The sequence below is a fragment of the Condylura cristata genome, unplaced genomic scaffold (assembly GCF_000260355.1).
Source record: "Condylura cristata isolate star-nosed mole 26May11 unplaced genomic scaffold, ConCri1.0 scaffold00011, whole genome shotgun sequence".
Lineage (NCBI taxonomy): Eukaryota > Metazoa > Chordata > Mammalia > Eulipotyphla > Talpidae > Condylura > Condylura cristata.
In genome coordinates, this window is record NW_004567112.1 from 38551916 (window position 1) to 38574466 (window position 22551).

Sequence of the window (22551 nt, forward strand, 5' to 3'; positions counted from 1 at the left end):
CATGTGACAGGGCACCTCACATGGCAGGGCACCTCACATGGCAGGCATCTCACCTGGCAGGGCACCTCATGTGGAAGGGACCTCACATGGCAGGCACCTCACGTGGCAGGGACTCATCCGTTGTATGGGCTTTCTGGGTAGAGTGGGATGTTTAGCAGCCTCCCTGCCTCCCCTCACTAGATTCCCATAGCTGCCCATCCCCTCCAGCTAAGCAAATTAGAAAATATCCGTAGCCTTAACAAACATCCCTGGAAAGCCAAATCGCCCTGGGTTTAGAACCACTATGTTAAAATAAGTGAAATTTTGTTTTCAGTTTTGGGAAAGTTTTGAGGGAAAGAAACAAAAGAAGAGAAAGAACCAAAGACAGGCAGGGGTGGGGGGCTGAGGGGGAGGAGACTGCATTCTCTGATGAGCAGGGTGAGCTGCGCTGGAGGCTCATACAGCCCCAAATGAATGGGCCTGGCCAAGCATCACTCTGTCAGCTAGTGTTCCAGACCAGCCTTTGTGGGACTATTCAACACTCATGTTGGGCCAACAGAATGCCACCCTCCCAGGCTGAGGCCACCACGGCCCTGCTCTGACAGCTATCTGCACCCCGACCTCCTGGTTCTAGAAGGGGTGCCAAATTTTTCCAAGCAGGGACCTGAGCAGCCTCAGTGCCCAGAAAAGGGCCCCTTCGGTGGGTATTAGAGTTGGTAGGACTCTCCCAGAAGCACCGGCCAAAGTCTCCCCAACAACCACACCCAACACCTTGATAATGTGGCCTGGCAGGGCAGGTGGGGAGCAGGTTAGGCAGGGAGACTACCGACCAGATGGGTGGGCTGCCAGGAGGGGTCTGACTTGGTGAGGGGGAGACTGGCTTGGTGAGGACCGATGAAAGGGCCCCTTGGTCTCTTCTCACCCTCCCTGTGCTCCAGCTCCAGGACCTAGGGGGAGTTCCATATCCCCGGGTCCAAGGGAGTCCTTACCCCAGAGATTCAGTGCAATACTCCCAGGCAAGGAGAGGGCCCTGGAAGGTGCTGGCAGGACCTCTGCCAGACCCTTGAGTAGGACACATGTCCAGGGTGAAGCTTCCAGATGCTGAGTCTGCTAGGAAGAAACCCCTCAGGAAGACACTCCTATAAAGGGATTGCCCGGGGATCTTCCTTCCCTCTCCGCCAGAAGCAGCTTGCCCCAAGTTCTGCCACAGCAACAGTGACAGTGGGAGGAAAGCAGACAGGTACGGAGCAACCCCCAAATCCTGGCTCTGCGTGTAGCAAGTCTGCAGCTTCTCAAGACTCACAGGAGTCAAAGGCAAGTTGCCAACATAAAGCTGCAGCAGATTCAAGAGGCTGTTATAAAGTGCTCAGCACTGTTTCCACATGTGGTAAGTACTGGAATGATACGATGATGCTAGAGATACTCCAGATAGTTCAGACTCCCTGCCTCCTCGACATTCCCACTGGCCCATCAGAGGGGTGCCCCACCTCCCCTGCCCGGAGTCCACCTCAAGGTCACTCTCGGGTACATGCAAGAGCCCGCGGTAGCACCTAATGGGCGGTCCTGCCACAGCTAAATTCCAGCATCTCTGCAGGCCCCATCGCCTCCCAGCACACCCAGGGCGCTGCCACAACCCTGCCTTATCACCTGCTACCACTGTGCACCTGCTACCACTGTGCACCTGCACACTCATCCCTTCACCAAACACCTCCTCCCACCGGCCCCCACCAGAAAGCCTTCCTTCTCTGTACATCCCCACCATTCCACAGGAACAGCCACCTCCTCTAAACTTCAGCACTGTCTTCAATGCTTCCTGATTATTCCATGGGATGGAAGCTTGAGTCACAACCACACCAAAGCTTCTAGAACAGCAGTCTGTCTCAGACGAGGCACACACCAGGCAGGCAGTAAATGCGGAAGAAACTACATTTCAAAGCTCTTAAATGGCTCCCTATTCCTGCGATTTAAAGAACACCAAAGGAAAGTGACCTGTTGCAGATGGGTAAACTGAGGCAAAGTGCAAGCTAAGTCCTTCCAGGGTGCCCTGTCATGGAAGTGAGGGATAAGGAGAGAGTCTTTCCCACTACCTGGTGCTGCATGAATGTTTACAGCAATCCCCAAGTTAAAGAGGAAGGAGAGGCAGTCTGCCCTGATTGCTGCAGTCACTGGAGCCTGATGAGATCGGTTTCAGTATCTCACTAAGAGCTCTGTCCCCTCCTTCCTGGGTTAGCACAATAGAAGCAGCCGTCCTGGGAACCAGATCTCCTCTCATGGATCCCAGCAGGCCAACCCTGGCCCTAGAAACCAGCAGCAGGCAAAAGGATGCTCTTTGTACTGGCTTCACGGAATCAATCCCAAGGGGATTAGCGCTAAGCTCCCCAGTCAAACAAAAGTCCCCACAGAATGGACAGGATGAGCTGTTGGTCCCTGGGAGGGGACCAAGCTGTTCAACCACTTGCCTGCATGTTCCGGAACTCTGACTGGCTGTCCTCTGGGAAGTCAGGACCCCCCAGACCACGATCCCCGAAGGCGGCAGCAGGGTTGCCAGGCTCCAGTGGCTGGCTCTGCAGCGTGAGCCTCTTCCCCCACAGGAAGGCCCCATGGGAAGATGGGCCTTGACTGCACCCCTGCACATCCCCAGGCCTTTGTGTTCCCACATCCGTAAGAGTAAGGCAGCAATAAGAACCAGCCTCCAACAGCCTTCTGGTACCTGGACATACTTCCTCTCCTCACCTACTTCCTAGCAGGTGCGGCAAGAAGGAAAGCAGAATTGAGCGTGGAAATTCCATCCTTAAGTAGGTCTTCATGGCGTGGACTCTGGAGGGGATGGGGCAGAGGAGCTCCCCAGCCAAGGTGTGAATTGTGGGTCAGAGGTCAAGGGTCAGAAGTCAGAATGTGTTTATTTGGCCAAGAGATCTGAAGCATGTCATAGCTCGCCTCCTCCAAAAGGAAAGTTCCAGGGACGTAGGAGGGGCTAGAGACAGCTCCATATCATGAACCTTGAGAACTTAGTAGAACTTCCCACACACTCCCCGCGATGATCACATGGCTCCAAATCTGAGGATTTTAACATGACCCTTCTCCACTGATCACATTTCTGGAAGAGCCTTTTGAACACCAAGTTTCAAAAGCATACTTTGCTGGACCAAAAGAAATGACTCCTTGTATGACTCATCAAGGCTTTTCCACTTTTCAAGGGAAGACCCCAAATTTTGAAACAAGGTCCAGCTGACACTCACCATAACCTACCTAATATGGTAACTTTCAGCCCTTTACCTTTCGCCTTTGCCATGGCCGCAACAGCAGTCCCACCACCCTTCGTGGTGCTTGAACTGACCCTCCCAGAACCTTCTTGAGAAGGGCTTCGAGGAGACCAGACCAGCTAGTGGGGGCCTTGAGAAGGGCACAGTGGTGCAGAGCCCACAACATGTGGGTTTTCACCCAAGAAGGGTGTCTAAGGGGCTGACCCAGTGCTATGGCTCCTCCAGGATATGGGTGCACAATCGCTCATTTCCTGGGGTCCACCCAGAACTGAAGAGTTGGTAGAAAAGATGATTTTTAGCTGAAGACATTTAAGATTCAACAGATGCCGAAAGAAATTTTCTAGGAGTTTTCCTTTACCTGCCAAAACAGCAACTTCTAGAAACTAAGGCAACCATAAATCCCCCCTTGAAGGAAATTTCATGACCATTAAAAAAAAGAAGGCAGATAAACATGGAGCTTCCCTACGACCCAGCAATCCCACTCCTAGGTATCTACCCAAAAGACACAAAAACACTGATTCAAAAACCACCTATACCCCCATGTTTATTGCTGCTTTATTTACAATTGGAAAAACATGGAAGCAGCCCAAAAGTAAATGACTGGATTAAAAGATGCGCCTCCCTGGTGGCGCAGCGGGTTAAAGCACAGCACTGAGAAGCTAAAGCCACTTCCGCATGAGTTCGATTCCCACCTGCCCCGGAGGTGACCACATGGTGCGGCAGACCTCTCCTGGCCTGCCTGCTGCTCCCCTCAGCAGTGTACTTCATCGATCTGCCTGTTCTGCTCTCTACTCTGTGTCTGGTGAATCCTCTCACTGCCCCTGCACCTCTGGCCTGTATGCATAAATAAATCTTAAAAAAAAAAAAAGATGTGGTACATATACACAATGGAATATTACTCAGCAACCAAAAAAGAGAAACACATGTCTTTTGCAGCAACTGGATGGAGCTGGAAAAGATCATGCTTAGTGAGATAAGCCAGAAAGAGAAAGAAAAATACCGGATGGTTTCACTCATAGCAGGAGTATAATGGACCAGGCGAGAAAATAACAAAAATAATGAACAACCATATACCAGAGACATTTTGAGGGGGTGGAGTGGGGAATGGGATCAAAAACGGGGGGGGGGGGAGGGAAATGCACGGGACTATGGTGATGGCACACGGGTGACTTGGTGATGGGAAACCTGTAGGGATTACAATTGAGATGGGGGAAAAATGTATAAAATGATGTAAAAATAAACTGTTATAAAAAAAAAAAGGCAGAAAGACCACTCGCACCTGCAGAAACAAACGTTATCGCAAATTTTCTCATCTCCAATATGTTCTTCTAAAAACCCTTTCCTAAGAAATGCATCTGTTTTCTCTCTCATCCCTTTTGCTAAACTAGGTATATAAGCCCCCAATTCTTTTTTTTTTAAGATTTATTTATTTATTTATTCATACAGAACTGGGGTACAGGCCAGAGCCTCAGGGGCAGTGAGAGGATTCAACAGAGACAGAGTTGGGAGCAGAATAGGCAGATCAACGAAGTGCACTGCTGAGGGGAACAGTGGGCGGTCAGGAGAGGCCTGCCATGCCATGTGGTCACCTCTGGGGCAGGGATCAAACTCAGACTGAAGCAGCTGCCACCAGCTTGCCGTGCTGTGTCCTGACCCGCTGTGCCTTCAGGGAGATAAGCTCCCAATTCTAACCACCCCTTTGAGTCACCCATCACTGAGTACTCTTGCAAGGAACCATAATGCACACAGAAACATAATCTGTCTTTTCTCACTTCAAAGTGCAGGTCCCCAGATACTGAACCTATGATGATAACAGAAAAGGTGTTTCTTTCCTTGACACCGGCACCATTAGCCACAATACCACCTGGCTTGTTGTTTGACTTCTATGTAAAGGCCACAGAAAAAGGGTGAGTTTTTAAACTGTCAGAGAAACACTCAAAACACAACCCTTCGGCTTACCAGACAGGAAACCAGCAAGTTGAAACCAGTTCTCAAGGCCCCAGTTTAAGGACACTCAGGGTGACTGGGAAGACTTGAGTAGCTGAAGTAATGTTTATAAAAAGTTATGAGTCTCAGTGGTTGCTTAAACATGATTCTACTTAGTTCTACGATGTTTGCAATTGTCAGGAGGTTTTCCTCCTCTGAGCCCCGTGGCCACCTCAAAGGGTCCCCTTTTGTCTGCATGCTGCACGCCTGCTTTCTAAGAACTGAGCTGGTCTCACCTCACCCACACACAGGGCGGTGAGCCCCTCCAGAGGGCTCAGGAAATTATTCCAGGAAATCCATGGCCCCGACCCAGCCGATCCTCCCTGGGGGGAGCAGGCAGAATCTCTTGCCTTAGCATCTTAAGAACGGAAATGTGGGAACTGAGGGTCGTCAAGGGGTTGTCAAAGTAGAATCATTTTCTGTCTTGGGGAGCAAACCTGGCTGCTGTGTGTATTATGCAGAGCAAAGACAAGCAGGAAGAAGGGAAGGAGGCCGAGGCTCTAATCCCTGGGGTCTGTGGAGCTGGCCTGTCCAGAGCTCTTGCACCAATTCTGTGGAGGCCGCTGTCAGCTTCCCTGCAGTAGACCCTCCTCTTTGACTAAGCCAGTGTGAGGAGGTCTCCTCACCTGCAAAGGCAAGCCCTGACTAACAGTCACCCCTGTCCAAAGCCTAGCCCAGTGGAGAACCCACAGAGACAGCACAGCTCCTGATTCGGAAGGAATGAACAGATAACAGCCAAGCTTGGGTGAGGCCAGCTGAGGGTGGGGGCTTAGAAAGTCTGTTCAACCTTCTAGAACCTGCTGGCCCACTCACACTTCTCCAACTAAGAGACATTTAAGGAGAAACTGTGCAACAGAATTCTTCAAGGAGACACCTCACTGGGAAAGGATGGGGCATGTGACCCAAGGAAGAGAGCTCCATGGCCTTCCTCAGGCTCCTCACCTGCCACCACTCAGACCATGGGCATTCTCTCCACGTCCCATCCCCCAGCCAGAAGCCAGAAAGGGAGAGGCAGCTGACAGAGGCAGCTCTTGGCGAGAGCCGAGGCTGCCAAGACCAGCCCTTAACTCAAACGGCCACCCGATTCTCTGCCACCATGGAAGAGGCGCTCCCTTAGGCCCCATCCAGGCCTCAGATTCGGAGAACACACATTTATACTTCAGTGGAAACCATGTATTGTCCACAGACCCGCCTCTGGCTTTACCTGAGTCTTCTGCTACTGCAGCTACTTTGCAATGAAAGCGTCATGGATACAAATTCTGTCTTCCCTTCTACCCTGTGAAAAATTTTGTCTCTACACATTAATTTCTAAATTTCTAAATGCCAAATCTGGACAGCTTTCCATTTCTTGGATTCTCTTTGAGCCAGGCAGAACATATGCCTGGGTTCCTCACTGACTAATGAGTAAAATTTTTATATCTCTAGGACAGTTGTGAAATAACTAGTTGTGCTAGTCATTTCTCTAGCACCTTTTTCCTGAAAATTCTATTTCAGCCAACTAAAGGATTCTGAGACCATGAACCAGGTCCAGTTTATGCTCCTGATTCTTCAGTGCCACCTGAGGGCCCAGAGCCCAGGCTGCCAGCACCTGAGGGCCTCCTGAGGTCCCCAGCCCCTTCCCTCACCGCCCTTCTCACCCCTGGGTGTCTCCACCTAAAGGCTCTGGGCCAACAGGCCTCTCCCACTACTGGAATCAGCCTTCTGGGAGGTCAATTGTGCCTGCAGGGGTGGGGGGGGTGCATTCATAGTCAGAGCCGCTCCTCCCTCCCAGCTCAAACAGCCCCACAGGCTGTGGCTTCTGCTCCTTGAGTCCTGAGCCACGTGCTACCTAAAGAATAAGAAAATTAGTATCCAACAGAGAGACACCGAAGAGGGGCAACGAGACACCTCACTGGGAAAGGAAAGACTTTCTGGCACACCCATGCCCACATGATTTCTACCCCTGCCCTTTCCTTAATGCTGGCATTGTTCGCAGAAATCGACTACCTTCCACTTTTGCCATCCCAGCCCATGCTGGCTCCCAGCTCCTTCCATCCAGGACTTTTATGGACATATTTATGCATCACCTATCAGGAATCAGGTGCTGTGTGGCCTAAGGCAAAGTCCCTATCCTCTAGGGACTCACCTTCCAAGCCTCAGACAAAGAAATACTTAATCCACACACAGGGAGACCTAGAACACAATAGCACCCATTACTTGAGTACTCCCTCTGTGCCAAATACTTCTCATGTACTTAACCTTCACGACAAACCCAAGAACAGAGACTGCTGTGAAAAAATGGAGGCTCTCGGGAGTCCCGTATTGTTCATGCACACGTGGGGTGTGTGACCGGCTTAGAACACACTTTCTCAAGAGGTCAGGCCCGTGTCCAATCCCTCTCTTTGGGAAGCACTAGCTCCTTCTCCAACAAAGTTAGACTTAAGAACATAAGTGTGGGAGTTAGGGTGTAATTGATCCAGAAGGGTGACGATGTCACCCAAAGTTAGACCATTCCAAGTCCTCCTGGGAACTGGCAGGGGAAATTTCTTTTGCCTCTGACATTGGAGCTCTGAGCAGCTGAGATGCTAGAACCTCTAAGTAACATCACTAGCTCCTCTCCTTGCGGCCAGAACCTGCCTTTTGCTGAAGTGGGTCAGAGAGAATCAGAAAGTCACCGAGAGAAGAGAAACTAACAGTCAGCCTCTGGTACCAATTACGTTCACCACCAGCTCTATCATGTACCCTCCCACAGCTTGGCCCATGAGTTAATAAATTGCCATGTTTTTCTTAATCCAGTTTGAGTTGATTTTCCATCATTTGCCACCTACAGAGTTCTAAGAAATGCAGGTCCCTGCTCCAGCAGCCACGCCACTCAGCCTGCGGCCAGCTCGTGGACCCCAGACAGCGTGAGCAGCTCACACTGGTTTATTATCCCACAAATAATTCCAAGAGGACTGGAGTGACCAGAGGGGTCACATAGGGTTCTCAAGTGCCTAGTTCCCAGAAATGTGTTACCACTTACCTCATGGAAGTATTGTCATTATCATAGCAGCCACTCATGAGAGCTTACTCCATGGGAGGGACACGATTCACTGTGCACCTCATTTGATCCCCCCAAATCTCACCTGGCAACATTGTAATTGCTGCTTTGAAGGAGAGGAAAAGGACAGTTGAGGTCAGTGATTTGCCCCCAAAGTGAAAAGACAGGAAGGAGCAGAACCAAACCGTGACCCCAATGCCCATGTTCTTGGTTAAGGTCACTCATTCCTCTCCTTGTGGTATTTTGACTGGCTGCGTGATCACCCAGCCTTCGGGGCTGTTATGTCAGGCTGAGTGTAGCCAGTTTCTACCCTGGCCCAGGCCAAGCCGTCATCTTTGGTCAGCACGGAGCTGCAGCCAGCCATCTTCCTTATAGGGCAGAAGCCCCTCACGTGAGGTCAGTGGAGGTCCAATACTCCGGGCCTATCATGTATGTGTGTGAAGGCACGCACGTCTGTGTGTTTAAGTATCCACATATATATCTTCCCATATATATCAGCTCTCATATTCTTGATGAATGTTTCTGCTGAGCCTTTGAGCTGGGTCACCTGGGTTACCCAATGAGATAAAAACCTGCCCCGTTGTCTATTATGGTGTGGCTGTTGCTGCCCACTCCACTCCAGGCCTCTCCTTCCATCTGGACCCCAAGGCACCCCAGCATGCCAAACTAGGTCTGAACCCAACACATCACCCCACCCTTCCCCACTGGGACAGTCCTGGGGTCCTGGCCTCTATCCCCAGCATCTGCCATGGTCTATGCAAGTTCCTCTGAGCACCAAGGCCGGTCCCCACCTCTCCCAGAACCACAGCTGTAGGCATGTTGACAAACATGCTCTTCTTACGCGATCCACAGTGGGCCTTCCCTGGTGGCTCAACAGGTTAAAGCACAGCACTGCAAGTGAGCTGCAGCTGCTTCAGTGTGAGTTCGATCCCAGCCCCGGAGGGGATCCACATGGCGTGGCAGACCTCTCCTTACCCGCCAGCTGCTCCCCTTGGAAGTGTACTGCGTCAATCTTCCTGTTTTGCTCCCCACTGTCTCTAGTGAAGCCTCACACTGCCCCTGCACCTCTGGCTTGTACCCCAGTTCTGTATTGAATAAATAAATAAATCTTTTTAAAGAGAGAGAGATCCACAGTGCTAGGCTACTTCTGACACATCTCTCCTTCTTTCCTTCCTGGTCTCCTTCATCTCTGCTCAGAGGTGACCACCAGTAGCCCATAGACCAAGCACGGCATTCACAGTGGTTTCTCATTTTACTGTTTAAAATTAGGAGTTCCACTTAGATCTCTGAATTTAAGTGGTCCATAGAGAAAGTTGTTTAAAACAAAAAACACATAAACATCAGCATTTCTGATTTTTCTTGAAAAACTGACTTTTTTATGATAAGAGCCCTCCAGCCCCATGGGTGCCGGGGCCACCCACTTCGGACAAGACGTGAGCTCTCTGCTTCACCAAGTCCCAATCTTTACTCTCCTCTCATTCGCCCTGCCTGTCTGGCACCCACACCCGGGGCCTGGAGCCCTCCACTCCTTGACGAGCCTCCCAGCTTAGAGTTGGACACCTTCTCCAGATGATGAGCCACAGGGAAGTCCCTTCAATTCCAAGGCAAGCAGGGTCCTCAACCATGTTTGACCCAGGCTCCAAATCCATTGTCCAAGGGCTCCAATTTGCTATGAGCTGGCACCAGTGGCCTATGGGCACCTAGCACCAGCCTGTGGAGCTGAAATCAGCTGGGCAGACCCCAAGTGAGCTCAGGTCCATTTACCAAGCAACTGGCCTATCCTGCTTGAACCAGGTAGACTCACAACCACACAACCACACCTCACATACCCCCATATATGCACACAGACACACACTCAGACTCACACTCACATACACTCATACCAACCTGGTGTGAGTAAGTCCACCCAGAAAATGCCCGGCCTGAGAGAAACCATCCCAAAGCTAGTGCCACCCTGTCTCCTGCCCAGCCCCCAATGCCAGCACGTGGGGCACTCACTATGTTCATGAGGGTGAGGACGTAGTTCTGCACGTGCTCCTTGCCATGGAAGCGCACCACCGAGTCGTCCACCACCAGCAGCACCTCAATGCTGTAGCTGCCCGGCCTGGCGTGTCGCCTCTTCCGCTCTGCTTCACCTAGCTGGTCGCCCACCAGGCTCAGCAGGTTGGGAAGGTCGCCCAGGCCAAAGGCTGGAACCAGGAAGGAAGAGAAGGTTAGACTGTGTGAGGGGCCATCACCCCGAGGCTGATCCAACCTACCTCTGCCCCGGCCATAGGTGACCCTCTTCCTGGTTCTGTTAAGCCAAGGGAGCTGGAGGGTTTGCTCAGACCAGTATTATCTGGGCACCTGCCCTTTTCCTGGCACAAGAGCATAGCTAAGTCCTGTGGCAATGAGGAGCAGAGAGGCTAAGAACAGGCCCAGAGCTGGGAGCCTGCATTCTAGGTCCCACTGGGTCCTTACTCCCTGTGCAGCCTAGGCCAACCCCCTTCACTTCGGTGGGCCTCCAGCACCCACCCCCACATTCCCATCTTCCCACATGGGGCTAAACAATCTTTGATCTCTTGCCCCACAAGTTTGCCATAAAAATCAACATCTTGAGGAAGAAAAGTAATCCTAAGTGTGGCTGTGACCTACCCAGGGCATTAGAGAAACCCTGGGAATAGTTATGGGCTCCCAAATCCCTCCTAGTCACCACCAGTAACTCAAAAAAATTCACTATCCGAGCCATAGTCTTTTAGCTAAAAGCAAAATACTTATTTTACAAGCATTTATTAACTTAAATGATGTAATCTAGGAGCTGTCTAGCTTTTCCTGTAGAGGACCAGACAGTAAATATTTTAGGCTTTGTGGGACATACAGTCTCTATCTCAGCCATTGAGTTAGGCTGCTGAAACATAAAAATAATCACAGACTATATATAAACATGCGAGTTGATCTATTTCCAATAAAACTTTATTGACAACCACAAACGGTGGGGCCATACTCGGGCACCTCAGGAACTGAAATCGGAGGTCAGTACTGTTATTTTTTATTTTCCTTTCAGGTGGTAGCACTACAGTTCAAAGGAAACAAAGCACAGGACTGGACAGTTAGGAAAACTTGGAGCTGCTGGCCATTGGGGAGCATAGAAAAGGGCAGCTGACTCCCCGAGCAACACTCTGCCCCTGAGGCCTGTGCCCCTCTCTCGGCAGGTCACACTGCACAAGAGCTACCGGCAGCTCTGGAACCTCAGCCCAACAGTGAAGGCAGCAGCCCACAGACAAGTTCCTGGGAAAGAGGCAGGAGGAACCCCAAGAGGGGAGAAGAGGCAAGGGCTCCCACCTACGGAGTGAGACTCTCCACCTGCACCTCCCGCACATGAACAGTGCCTGGAAGATTAAGCACTGAGAGTGAAATGTGGAACTTGACCTCTTACCGTTGCCACGGCTGTCAAAGGGGGGCCCAGGGAGGTTACCTGACTCATCCCAGGTCACACAGCAAGTTAACTTAGATCTGTTTCTCACCCATTCTCACACCCTGTCAGGGTCCACCCAGATTTCTCTCCCAAGAAAAACAGGGGAGGGGCTGTTGACATTAGCCATAATGCTGGAGAGATTCCAACCACACTCTCTCCTGTCTCTCTTCCTTCAAGTCAGAGATAGGTACCCTCAAAAAAGAGAGGGGTGGGGGTGGGCCCTCCCTGGTGGTGCAGCGGGTTAAAGCACTGCACTAAGCTTAAGCCACTTCCGCATCCCCACCTGCCCCGGAGGAGATCCACATGGCGTGGCAGACCTCTCCTGACCCGCCTGCTGCTCCCCTCAGCAGTGTACTTCATCGATCTGCCTGTTCTGCTCTCCGCTCTGTCTCTGGTGAATCCTCTCACCCTCTACATCTCTGGCCTGTACCCCAGTTCTGTAGGAATAAATAAATCTTTAAAAAAAAAAAAAAAAAAAAAAAAAACAGAGGGGTGGAGACCAGCAGGCTCTGAGAGGCTTTCACTGAGCCCACCCAAGAAGCCCCAAGAGAATGCAAAATGATGCAGTTGCTTTTTGGAAAACAGCGTGGTGGTTTCCCAAAAAGGCAAACTTAGAGTTGCTGTAGGAGCGAGCAATTCCATTCCAAGGTATAGCTATCCAGGAGAATTGAAAACACACGGCCAACAAAAGCTTGTGCACAAAGGTTCACAGCGTCATTATCACAACAGCCAAAAGGTGGGAACAACCCAATGTCCATCAACACACGATGGATAAAACGTGTGCACACATATCATGGACTATTACCTTGCCATAAAAAGGAGGTTGCAGGCTACAACTTGGATGATTCTTGAGAACAGCCTAGGTAAAAGAAGTCAGTCACAAAAGGACACGTGTTACATGATTCCATTTATATGAGATGTCCAGAACAGGCAGGTCCATGGAGAGAGAAGATTGGTAGTTGCAAGGGGCTGGGGAGGGGAAAACTGGGGTAAATGTGAATTCGTGAGTACGGGGTATTTTACAGGAGTAATAGATATTCTGGAATTAGACATTGGTGATGGTTGCAGTGGCAAGGATATAGAAAAAAAATAAGTAAGTATACTTATATACTGGTGTACTTTAAAATGGCTGAATTTTCTCAATTAAAAAAAAGAAAAAGGCAGCAGTAGTCCCAGCCTGGCTGGCTGCCCCCAAAGGGATGAGCCATCCTGGCGTCTGGCAGCCCTAGCCCTGAGCCTTAAAGCCAGAGTTCTGGCCACAGTGGCCTCCCATTGGCATCCGGTTCCCTCCTCTGGCAGGACTTGGAGGGCAGGAGGGCCTACAGAAGGGCAAAGCCTCAGAGGTCACTGTGGGGCCCACAGGAAGCCCCTGTGGGTCAGGGCAAGGGCTAGCTCACCTGGGTCTGAGAAGGGACCCTACCTGCGGGCCGAGAGCAGGTTTCTCACGAGGCTCCCTGAGCAAAGAATCCTTTGGCTCTTCTTTGGAGCCCATCCAGGTCGGTATGAGTGTACGTGAGTGTGAGTCTCAGTGTGTGCCTGGTGTGCGTATGGGTACGTGAGGGGGAACTGGTATATGCATCTGCGTCTATGATGTATGGGAGGGGGTGAGTATGTGCAGGTATCTGTGAGTGCGTGGGGGTGCACGGGCGCTCCCTTTGGGAAGCAGCATCTCAGCCATCCCCTGAATGGAGCGGAAGTGCCCCCATCAGCCCCAAGTTCACTGACGCACATCAGACACCTCTGCAGTGGATCCCAGGTGGCAGGAAAGGCCCCACCGGCCACGCTCAGGTAGGAAATCAGTTCGGTGGACTATTTGACACCTCCTCACAGAAAGCCAGGCACGCCTTTCGGGGCAGCTGACCTCACACAGAGACACAGAGACCATCAAGACTTGGCTCTGTGCTCCAGAGCCACCAGCCTGCTTGGGAGGAACTTGGGACCCTGAGGGGAGGGGACAGCTGAGCTGGCTGACAGCTGACAGGATGGGGTGCAGAGGTGGGGAAGGCGCTCAGGCTGAGGGAGATGCTCTGGATATCCATTTACTAGCAGCTAAGCAGCTTCTGCCCAGGTGCCCTAAGCCTCTGAGGCACTCTCTCCACACTGAGAAGAGAAGCCAAAAACCTCTCTTAGTCAAGGAAGTGGAGCAGAGACAAGTGCACTCAGAAATGCTTCCCATGCTGGGCTCAGACTCACTGTGTTGCCTGCCGTCTCCAAGAAAGCCCTCTGTTGTTCCTCTTTTCTCAGCGGAAGGGCAGGGGGCACCAGGGCATCACCCACAGGGGTCAGGCGGTGACGAGCAGCGTCGCACCAACACGTGCATGGCCGGAGCTCCAGCATCCACGCTCAGTGGGCTCAGCCCCCAGCCTTCCACCTTGGAGGCAGGTGATGTAATCGGCTCTAGGCTCAGAACTGTGGCGTGAGACTTCCCCAAACTTGCTCCCAACAAGAGAGAATTTATGATCTTTTGATACAAAACTGGCCTCAAGTGGAAGTCAAAGAGTCTCGTTCTTCCCAGCCATGGTGGAGGGAACAGCCCCTGGCCCGGCCCGCTCGGGACATCCACTGGCGCCTTCCGAGGCTCTGCCCAGTGCTCCGGCTTCGCCCCCACCGCCGAGGCCTGCTGAGCCCATGGTTTAGCTCATGGTGCTGTGAATTCTCTCATGAGCCACACTGGAGAGCAGCTGGGGCTTCAAAGGAGGCTTTGTCTGCGTACAAGTTTCCTGGCATTCTTTCATGCTATGCTCAACCCCTCCTGGGCCTGTACGAGGGTGTGATCCGCTCATGGCCAGCGCCTAGCCAGTGCCTTCTCATGTCCTGTTAGCTAAAGAGGCTTCGTGACAAAGTTAAGTTGCCTCAGAAGCTGGCATGGGCCCAGGCCCGGCACACAATGCATCCACAGCGTCATTCTCTCAGCCAGGGCCTGAGATTTGCAGGGGTGCAGGCTTCTGTGCTCATCACACAGGTGCAGGGACACCCCTGCTCTCAGGGGCTGACACCCTAACAAGTCTTAGTTACCCTGATAGCAAGGCTGTATTCAGAGCAGCTCTTGATCAAGCACCTATGTGCTCCAAGCTGGGAATTTTACATGCACTATCAATAATAGTGGATGTTTATGTTTATGTATCTAATACACATAACCTTAGGAGACAACAATCATCCCCACATTACAGATGTGAAAATGAGACTCAGAGATGTCAGGTCATTTGCCTAGGGCCACACAGCATGTTAGGGGCAGGATTTTAAAATGGCGTTGGGCACAAGCTGACCCCTGACCAGTACCCTGAGAACGTCCTTCCTGTGGCTCCCAGAGTGCTGGGCTGTTTTTAGGGGAAGTGCTAACTGCAGTAACTCTACCTTCTCCTGTGGCTCAGAAATAGCCTTGCAAAGCAATGCTGAGCCGCTCAGCGATCGCTGCTCCACAGTGCAGGGGACTCCGTAGCTCCTCTGGCCCCCAAATCTAGCCAGTTAGAGCAGCCCCTAAAACCCGCAGGGCTTCTCTACCGATCTGCAGGGCTACATGGCCCAGTCCCATTTTGCCATGAGAAGACTGAGGCCAGGTGTTGAGAGGTCAAGGTCAGAAGCTACCTAAAAACACCCCCAGGTGGAGACAGAGGTAGTGCCCAGGCCCGCTGCGACCTACCTTCATTGTGAAGGTCCCCGCGAGGCTCCGCTCTCTCCTGTTGGACGGCTTCCCGGCGGTACACCACATGCGTCCTCCCGCTGGCTTCCTTGTCCTGCTGCCCCCGCTCCAGGGGCTCAATGAAGTAGTCGGTTCTGTCTGTGTGGATGAGGCCCGCCTGACCAGACACGCCGCGAGCAGGAGGAAAGAGGATGAGGGAGAAGAGGCATGAACACACGGCCCGGAAGATGACGTCTGTGCACGCAAACACGGGTGACCACACGCATCCGCAGGTCCTGCTTCCAGGGTGGGAAGCCCTGGGGTTCCAGCAGGGGTGTGGGAGGGGGAGCTAGGAAGGCTGAGCAAGGGGGTGCATGCCCATCTCAAATAAAACGATCCACTTTAACTACGATGTGCTCCCCTGGGGTTCCATACAACATCTCATTAACAAAAGAGCCTGAGCTTAAAAGGGGGGCAGGGTGGAAGCGAAGTCGCTGTTGCAAAGAATAAGTGCGCATGACAGGGCTCTGCGTTCTGCTCCACAGAGGGGAAAGGCTATCCACACAGGTTAATTATGCTGAGGTTGGTGCGGGTCGCCCACTCCAGCACAAAGGCTATTATTTCCAATTTCAAGCACAGAGTGTGTAAGCCATGGAGAGCAGCTAATGTCCACTGACAATAAAGGAGTTGCATGCTCTAATTTTAAACTAACTGTTTGCCTGCCTCAAAATAGTCCCTTACAATAGATCAGGTGTTAGTCTTGGAAATAAAAATATAAAACTATAACCTGGCAACTCCCAGCACACATGTTATCGGCCATAATCACAGGGGCCAAGGAAACACGCAACTCGGTGTGTGTGAATGAATGGGGAGCTACAGGCCCCAGCCGGAGTCAGCTCCATGAAGCCCTAAGCCCCCACGCCTCGCCCTGTGCCTGGACACCTGTAGTAGCCCTTCACTTGTCCAACAAATATCTGAGGGCTACAGCATACAGCTGAAAACGCAGCTGCGAACACAAAGCGGTGGAAGGGGGGGGCAGGGAGCGGGTCAGGAGAGGTCTGCCTCACCATGTGGATCTCCTCCCCTGGGCAGGCGGGGATCGAACTCATGCGGAAGTGGCGTTAGCTTCTTAGTGCAGTGCTTTAACCCGCTGCGCCACCAGGGAGGGCCACCTCAACCTTTTGTGAGATCGCTTCTTAGAGACTGAGGACACACGCAAGTCCTAGCACCAGCCCATCTTCCTTATGTCCTTCCCTGCTACCAGGGATGACCGCACACCATTCTGGAACAAAACTATGGGTGACTGCCTTCCACGTCTTCGCGACTCAATCAACAGGTCAAACACTGTCCTGGAAAAATAGCAGCATCGCCGGCGTAAGTTCACGCTTTCCCCAGGTAGCCACTTTATCGGGTGATAGTGGGCAGTCGTGAAAGTTCTGGTCTGCTTATTAAAATGTCCATGTCACAAACAGACCATTAGAAACCAGAGATACCCTGCAGCGGAGTGGGAGGGAGAGAGAGAGAGCCTCAACCAGAAGGAGGGAGGGGGGCACAGGGGACTGTGATGATGGTGCATGGGTGAATTGGGGGGCGGGAGGGGAGTAAACATGTTTTAAAATGAAAAACAATGTAAATATTCATATATATATTAATTAAAAAAGTAAACTGTCCATGCCAAACCTTCCTTCAGCACACACTCATTTACCCGAAGCACTTTCACTGTTTTACTTTTGCATCTGCTGTGTGTTCAGGGCATGGAGGATCAGATAAATAAGGCTTTTTGGCTCATCCCCTGGGAAGGGGGTGGGGTGCACAGAGGGCAGAAGGTGGCCAGATAAGCTTGGAGCTATGATGGGCACACCCGAGGGACAAGGACCCATCAACCTCTCTGCTGCAAGAGACTCAACTTGAACCCACTTGGGTCAAAGAGGAGTACACTGGCCCCGTGACCTGCCATGGCAGAGACAGCACTGACCTGAGGGCCCGATGCCCTCAGCTCCCTCCCCACTAGCCCTTGGACAACTTCTGCATCTGTTTCATTCTCACAGTCCAGCTTCTCTCGGTTCCTATGGGCGCACTGCCACCCTGCCTCGGGGGACCAAGGGAACGTCTGTCTCATCTGCAGGAGCCCAGGGAAGGGCTGCGCTTGGTCTGGTTGAGTCTCCTGGTCATTCTGAAACTGGCAGGCTCTGCTAGAGCCCGTGGCCAGAGGAAGGGTGCAGACTGCATGGGAAGAAAGGAGAAACTCTGAGGACGCTAAGGAGCCCCAATTGAGATAATAAGGCCCCAGCAGGTAGGGGTGTAGGCAGGGGTGTGGTGGGAGGGCAGCGTGGGGCTGGGAGGTACTCAGACTCATGGACACAGCCAGACTGAACAGCTGATGCCAAAACAAAGGACCTTCTACCACTGTAGTCCTGAGGAGCCCCTAAAGGTCGCTAGGGGCCAGAGGGCCAGATGCCAGTTTCTGGGCCCAAGGAATTCTCCCCAAAATCACTGAAGCCCTGAGGTCACCAAGGTTTATAAACAGTTTCTCAGCCACGCCCCATGCCCTGCCCAGCACAGCTCTCTTACCCCGGCCTGCCTCACCCCAGCGCATCCCATCCCTCTTTCTGCAATCCTGTCGGATACCGAAAGGGGAATATTTCTGAATGCCCAATTCAAGCCCCTCTGGACTAAGCAAGGCAGGAGGCCCACGCAGCACAAGTCAGGAGGTCTGTGCCTCATGCAGGTCAAACCCAGACTTGCAGAGAGTGGCCGCTGGCACTGCCTCTGCCCTTCACAGCACTGCAAGCCCTCTGGCAGGGAGATAATCCGGACTGGGAGGCAGAAGGCTGCATTCAGCCACGCCCATAAGTGAGACCCCCCCACCTAGTCCTCCCCGCTTGGGGCCTTGGTTAATCGATTGCATAGAGAATACTGAAAAGCTGGCCTTCCAGCCACCCCACCTCCCAAGATCACCCTGCCCACCCCAGTCTAAGACTTCAGTACCTCCACAACACCCCCAGTTGCACAACTCTTGCTTTCGCGATTGCCCCTAGTGACAGAGAGCTCCCTCCCTCAAGAGATAACCTATTCTGCATAGGGACACTTAATGCTTCACAGAGCAAGACACACTTCCTGACATCCTCCCCATTACAAACAGTCTCAACATCCCTGATCACTCATACCATCTTCCATTTGTATTTTCATCTCATTTGTTTTTCACAACAACAAAAAGTAGATCATTTCATGAGAAGGGAAAGAGACTCAGAATGGTTAAGTAACTCACTCAAATTCACCCAGCAAGGGACAGCACTAGAACAAAAGTCCAGCTCTGTGTAGCTCATAACCATTATGGTATATTATCTCAGGTCCTGCTTCTCCCTTGGGGGTCACTTATCGCAAAGAAACTGTCCTTTCATAGCCCCATCTGCAAATCCCTGGGCCTCTGGGCTGGTCTGACTGGTCTGTGGAAGCCAGTCCACTTCCCACCATGGAGATGAGAACAAAGAAGACACTTCTGCCCCAAAAGAAGCAGCCCCCCTCTGTCTCCAGGGGACCTCTGAGCAACCTGAAAGAATTCTTGCCCTACACGCCATCCTCATCATACCCCCAGCTTTTTCCTCTGAGGATCCCAGGTCAGTCCAGCCCCCCCCCCATGCCCACCTGCAGGCCTTCCCCCAGGGGATAGTTACAGAAGCCCTTTCCCACCTAGCTAGCTGTTTAAGCTAATGCTCAAGCACTGTAGTATATAATCTGAGAAATAACCCTTAAACCTCTCTAGCACCATGGATCTCTTCAAGCCCCAGGGGCCAGGGACAGATCCTCCCCAGTGATCTTCCTCATCCTTTTCATGCATCAAGACTGGGTCTTGACAGGCAGTTCTTTCCCAGGCCTGCATGGCTCCCTGCCCCTGAGATAGCACCTGACCCCACCTCCTCTGAGCAAGACCACTGAAGCCAGGCTGGATGCCAGGCTCCAGACCAGATCAGGAGGCCTGCTGGGCCGGCCCCTCTCCCAGGCCCTCAGTTTTCCTGTCTGCACCAGGAACGACTTGGCCCCGCTCCCCACCAGCTCTGCCCTGGCCAGGAAACCAGGCACCACACAGGACAGACAGGCTGGCAACGGGAACGTTCTGGCTCTGTGCCTCCTCACCAAATTACTCCCGTCTCTCAATTTATGAGATGTTTATATTTCTGAAAAGTGGTGGTTAATTTTCAAGCACTAAAACTGAATCGAATTTCTATATGAAAAGTCAAGAAAAGGGAGAAAATAAACTATTGGAAAATAAATGTCAGCCATATCTGTTCTCAGCTATACCTTCTTCTTTGGGAAACAATAAGAAAATATGTACTAAGAAAGTTCTTCATGCAACAAAAACAATAAAAGCTGCTAACACCCACAGAGTCCCATGTTCCATGGCGCTCAGGTAATTTCTCTGAATGGAGACTGTCCCCGTGCAGGCCTGACACCCTTGGGTATATTCTGGGCCCTCTGATCAGCCTGCTTCTGAGGGGCCTTCCTGAGAGACCTGTGGCTAATTGAGGTGGAGGGGGGGAACAGGTTTGAATTTTCCAAAGCAGCTGTAACATCGTTTTGGTTGCAAAGGTGGCACCTTCTGCTATGTCTTCATCCAGAGCCCTGCAGGCCATGCTGACTGAGGTGCCCCATCCTGCTTGTGTGCTGGGAAGCACCCAAGTCCAGGCTGTGATTCCAGGGTACCTGAAGAAGTCAGGGTCATGTGGTGGCAGGGGTGGGGGAGGGTGCTGGCTTAGAAATCACCTTGTGTCAGGCAAAGGGTCATAACTGAGTTGGTTCAGGTGGGCGTTGTATCGACACCCCATGTGTCATCAGGGCATTCCATAGAGGTTGGCCAATCTGAGGGCGCAGCCAAAGGGATCAGGGGTCCCCTTTCCCAAAGGGGCTGCTGCTGTCCTCAGAACAAAGCCCCTGGCCCCTCCCTGGACCCCAGACCAAGTCCTTGCTCGATGTCTGTGCTCTGGACTCAGCACGGATGGCGCACCAAATACTGTGGATATGTTCGCATGAAACATGTTTATTCTACCATTGCATGCACTTGCATGTAAACTTGGAGGCAAAGGTACAACCGTCCACAAAGAGCTCTCCAGGGAGGCCTCAGGGAGATCCCCAAGACCCCGTGAGCCAAGATGGGGCAGAAGTCCTTGCACAGCCACAGACAGTGCGCCATCCGTGCCGAGTCCAGAGCACAGACATCGAGCAAGGACTTGGTCTGGGGTCCAGGGAGGGGCCAGGGGCTTTGTCCTGAGGACAGCAGCAGCCCCTTTGGGAAAGGGGGCCCCTGAGCCCCTCGGCTGCACCCTCAGATTGGCTAACCTCTGTGGAATGCCCAGAGGCAGGACCCATCTCACGATGGCAGCCCCAGAAGGGCTAGCTGAGGGGCAGGGTCCCCACGTGTGACTCTGCCGGGTGTCAGCAGCTGTTTGTTGTTACTAGTTGCAAGAAGAACCTCCTTGTCTTCCAAGGCAGCCTGTGTGGGGCCTCCAGAGGAGAAAGAAGCAGAGCAGGCTGCCTCCAAACCAGCCAGCCTGTCACCTCTCAAGTCAAGTGCATTCTTGGATCCAAATTCATTCTGGGAATCCCATCAGGAGGATTTTACTGCCCAGTGTGTTGTCTTGAGTTCTAGGCTTCCAGAAATTCAGATTGAAGCTGTTCTGTAATAGGAAGGAGAAAAACCCAGCCCATGGAGATGGGTGATACATACAACCAGGAATCAGAAATGGCTTCCACCAGTCTCACCCCCATCCCAGCAACCTGCTTCTATGCCCAGCTACTACCAGCCAGGCCTCCTTGCTCACCTAACCCTAGCACACTTGTCTCAGCTATTATTCGCCCCCAGCAGGGCCTCCGATGCACCCCTCCATCACTGTCAACTCCCCTCCAAGCCCTCATTCCATTCTTGAACATCTGGTTGCACAATAATTCTCCTGCAAACACCGATAACATTCTCCCCACTTTCCCACCATCCTACCTTCCAGAAAAGCCTCCTCCTTGTTCAACCCATTAGCCCTGCTCTATGCCTGCGCATGGATGGAGAAAATGCCCATGGGGCCTCGCTGGTCTCTTGAAATCAACGGTCGCTGCTCTCATGGGAGCATGCATGACACTGGCGGGGACTGCTGCACCGCCTGTCACATCCATGGTTCAGCCCCCCCAAGCCTGGACCTCCCCTCCCAGATGAGCTGTTTTCAGAGACTCCCCTGACCCATACCCCCGGATCTCCAGCACCCTACGAACACCCATAGCCACACACACCCTCGCTTGCTGCCCCACCCTGCACTCAGGACCACCCCTCTGCACCCTCTTGGCCATAGCTCCAGCACTTAGCACCCCCTTTCTGGAAAGGAGGAAGCACCCCCCTGCTTTCCCTCTCCCTTGGGTCATTCCTGTCCACACGAGTGCACACAGGGTTCGCCCACCACGGGATCCCTCCTCCCAGGCTCCCCAGCACTGTTGCCCTGGTCTCTTCACACCTCAGCTCAGAGTTGTGGCTTCTCGCCGCCTCCAGGGAGGGCCTGGTGGTTTCTCCTCTACCACTCCTCAGGGCTTGCAGAGCCACTACTTCCTGGAAACTTCCCCTCAGGGGCACCTGTGACTTCCTGAGGCCGCAGTAATCAGTCACTTCTCTGTCCTGGTCTCAGTCAGCTGCTCCAGCCAATCACACATTGCTGGTGGGGACATAAAATGATACAGCCACTTTGGACAACAGTCGGACAATTCTACAATCTATGCAACAAGACTATCATGTAACCCAGCAATTTTACTCCTTGGCATAGACCCAAGAGCAGTGACATATGTCCACACGAACACTTTACACAAATGTTCATTACAACATTACTCAGAATACCCAAAACGTGGAAATGACCCAAATATTAATCAAAAGTGACTGGAAAAACAAAATGTTGTTTTTCCATACAATGAAATATTGCTCAACAACAAAAACGAGTTGCACAAAATGGGTGAATTGTGAAAACATGATGCTAAGTAAATGAAGGAAGACACAAATATACAAATATTATATGAGTCCATCCATATGAAAGTCCAGAGTAGGGAAGTCAATAGAGACAGAAAGTGGGTTGGTAGTTGCCAAAGACGAGGATAGCAGATTAGAAGGGTAACAGCTAAAGAAAGCAGGGCTGCTCTTTGAGATAGCTAAAACACCCTAGAATTGAGTGTGGCAATAATTATACAACTTTGCACATATAATAAAAAT

General features: G+C 52.0%; 1 protein-coding gene across 2 annotated transcripts in view; it reads right to left on the reverse strand.

Annotated features, from left to right (window-relative positions):
• ADAMTS14 (ADAM metallopeptidase with thrombospondin type 1 motif, 14) overlaps window positions 1-22551 on the reverse strand; it is a 70074-nt gene that overhangs the window by 30497 nt on the left and 17026 nt on the right. For both annotated transcript variants that reach the window (XM_004680802.1, XM_004680803.1), the window contains exons 3-4: window positions 15342-15498; window positions 10246-10436 (exon numbers count right to left, since the gene is read on the reverse strand). In XM_004680802.1, coding sequence (XP_004680859.1) covers window positions 10246-10436; window positions 15342-15498 — 348 coding nt within the window. The remainder of the gene's footprint in view (window positions 1-10245; window positions 10437-15341; window positions 15499-22551) is intronic.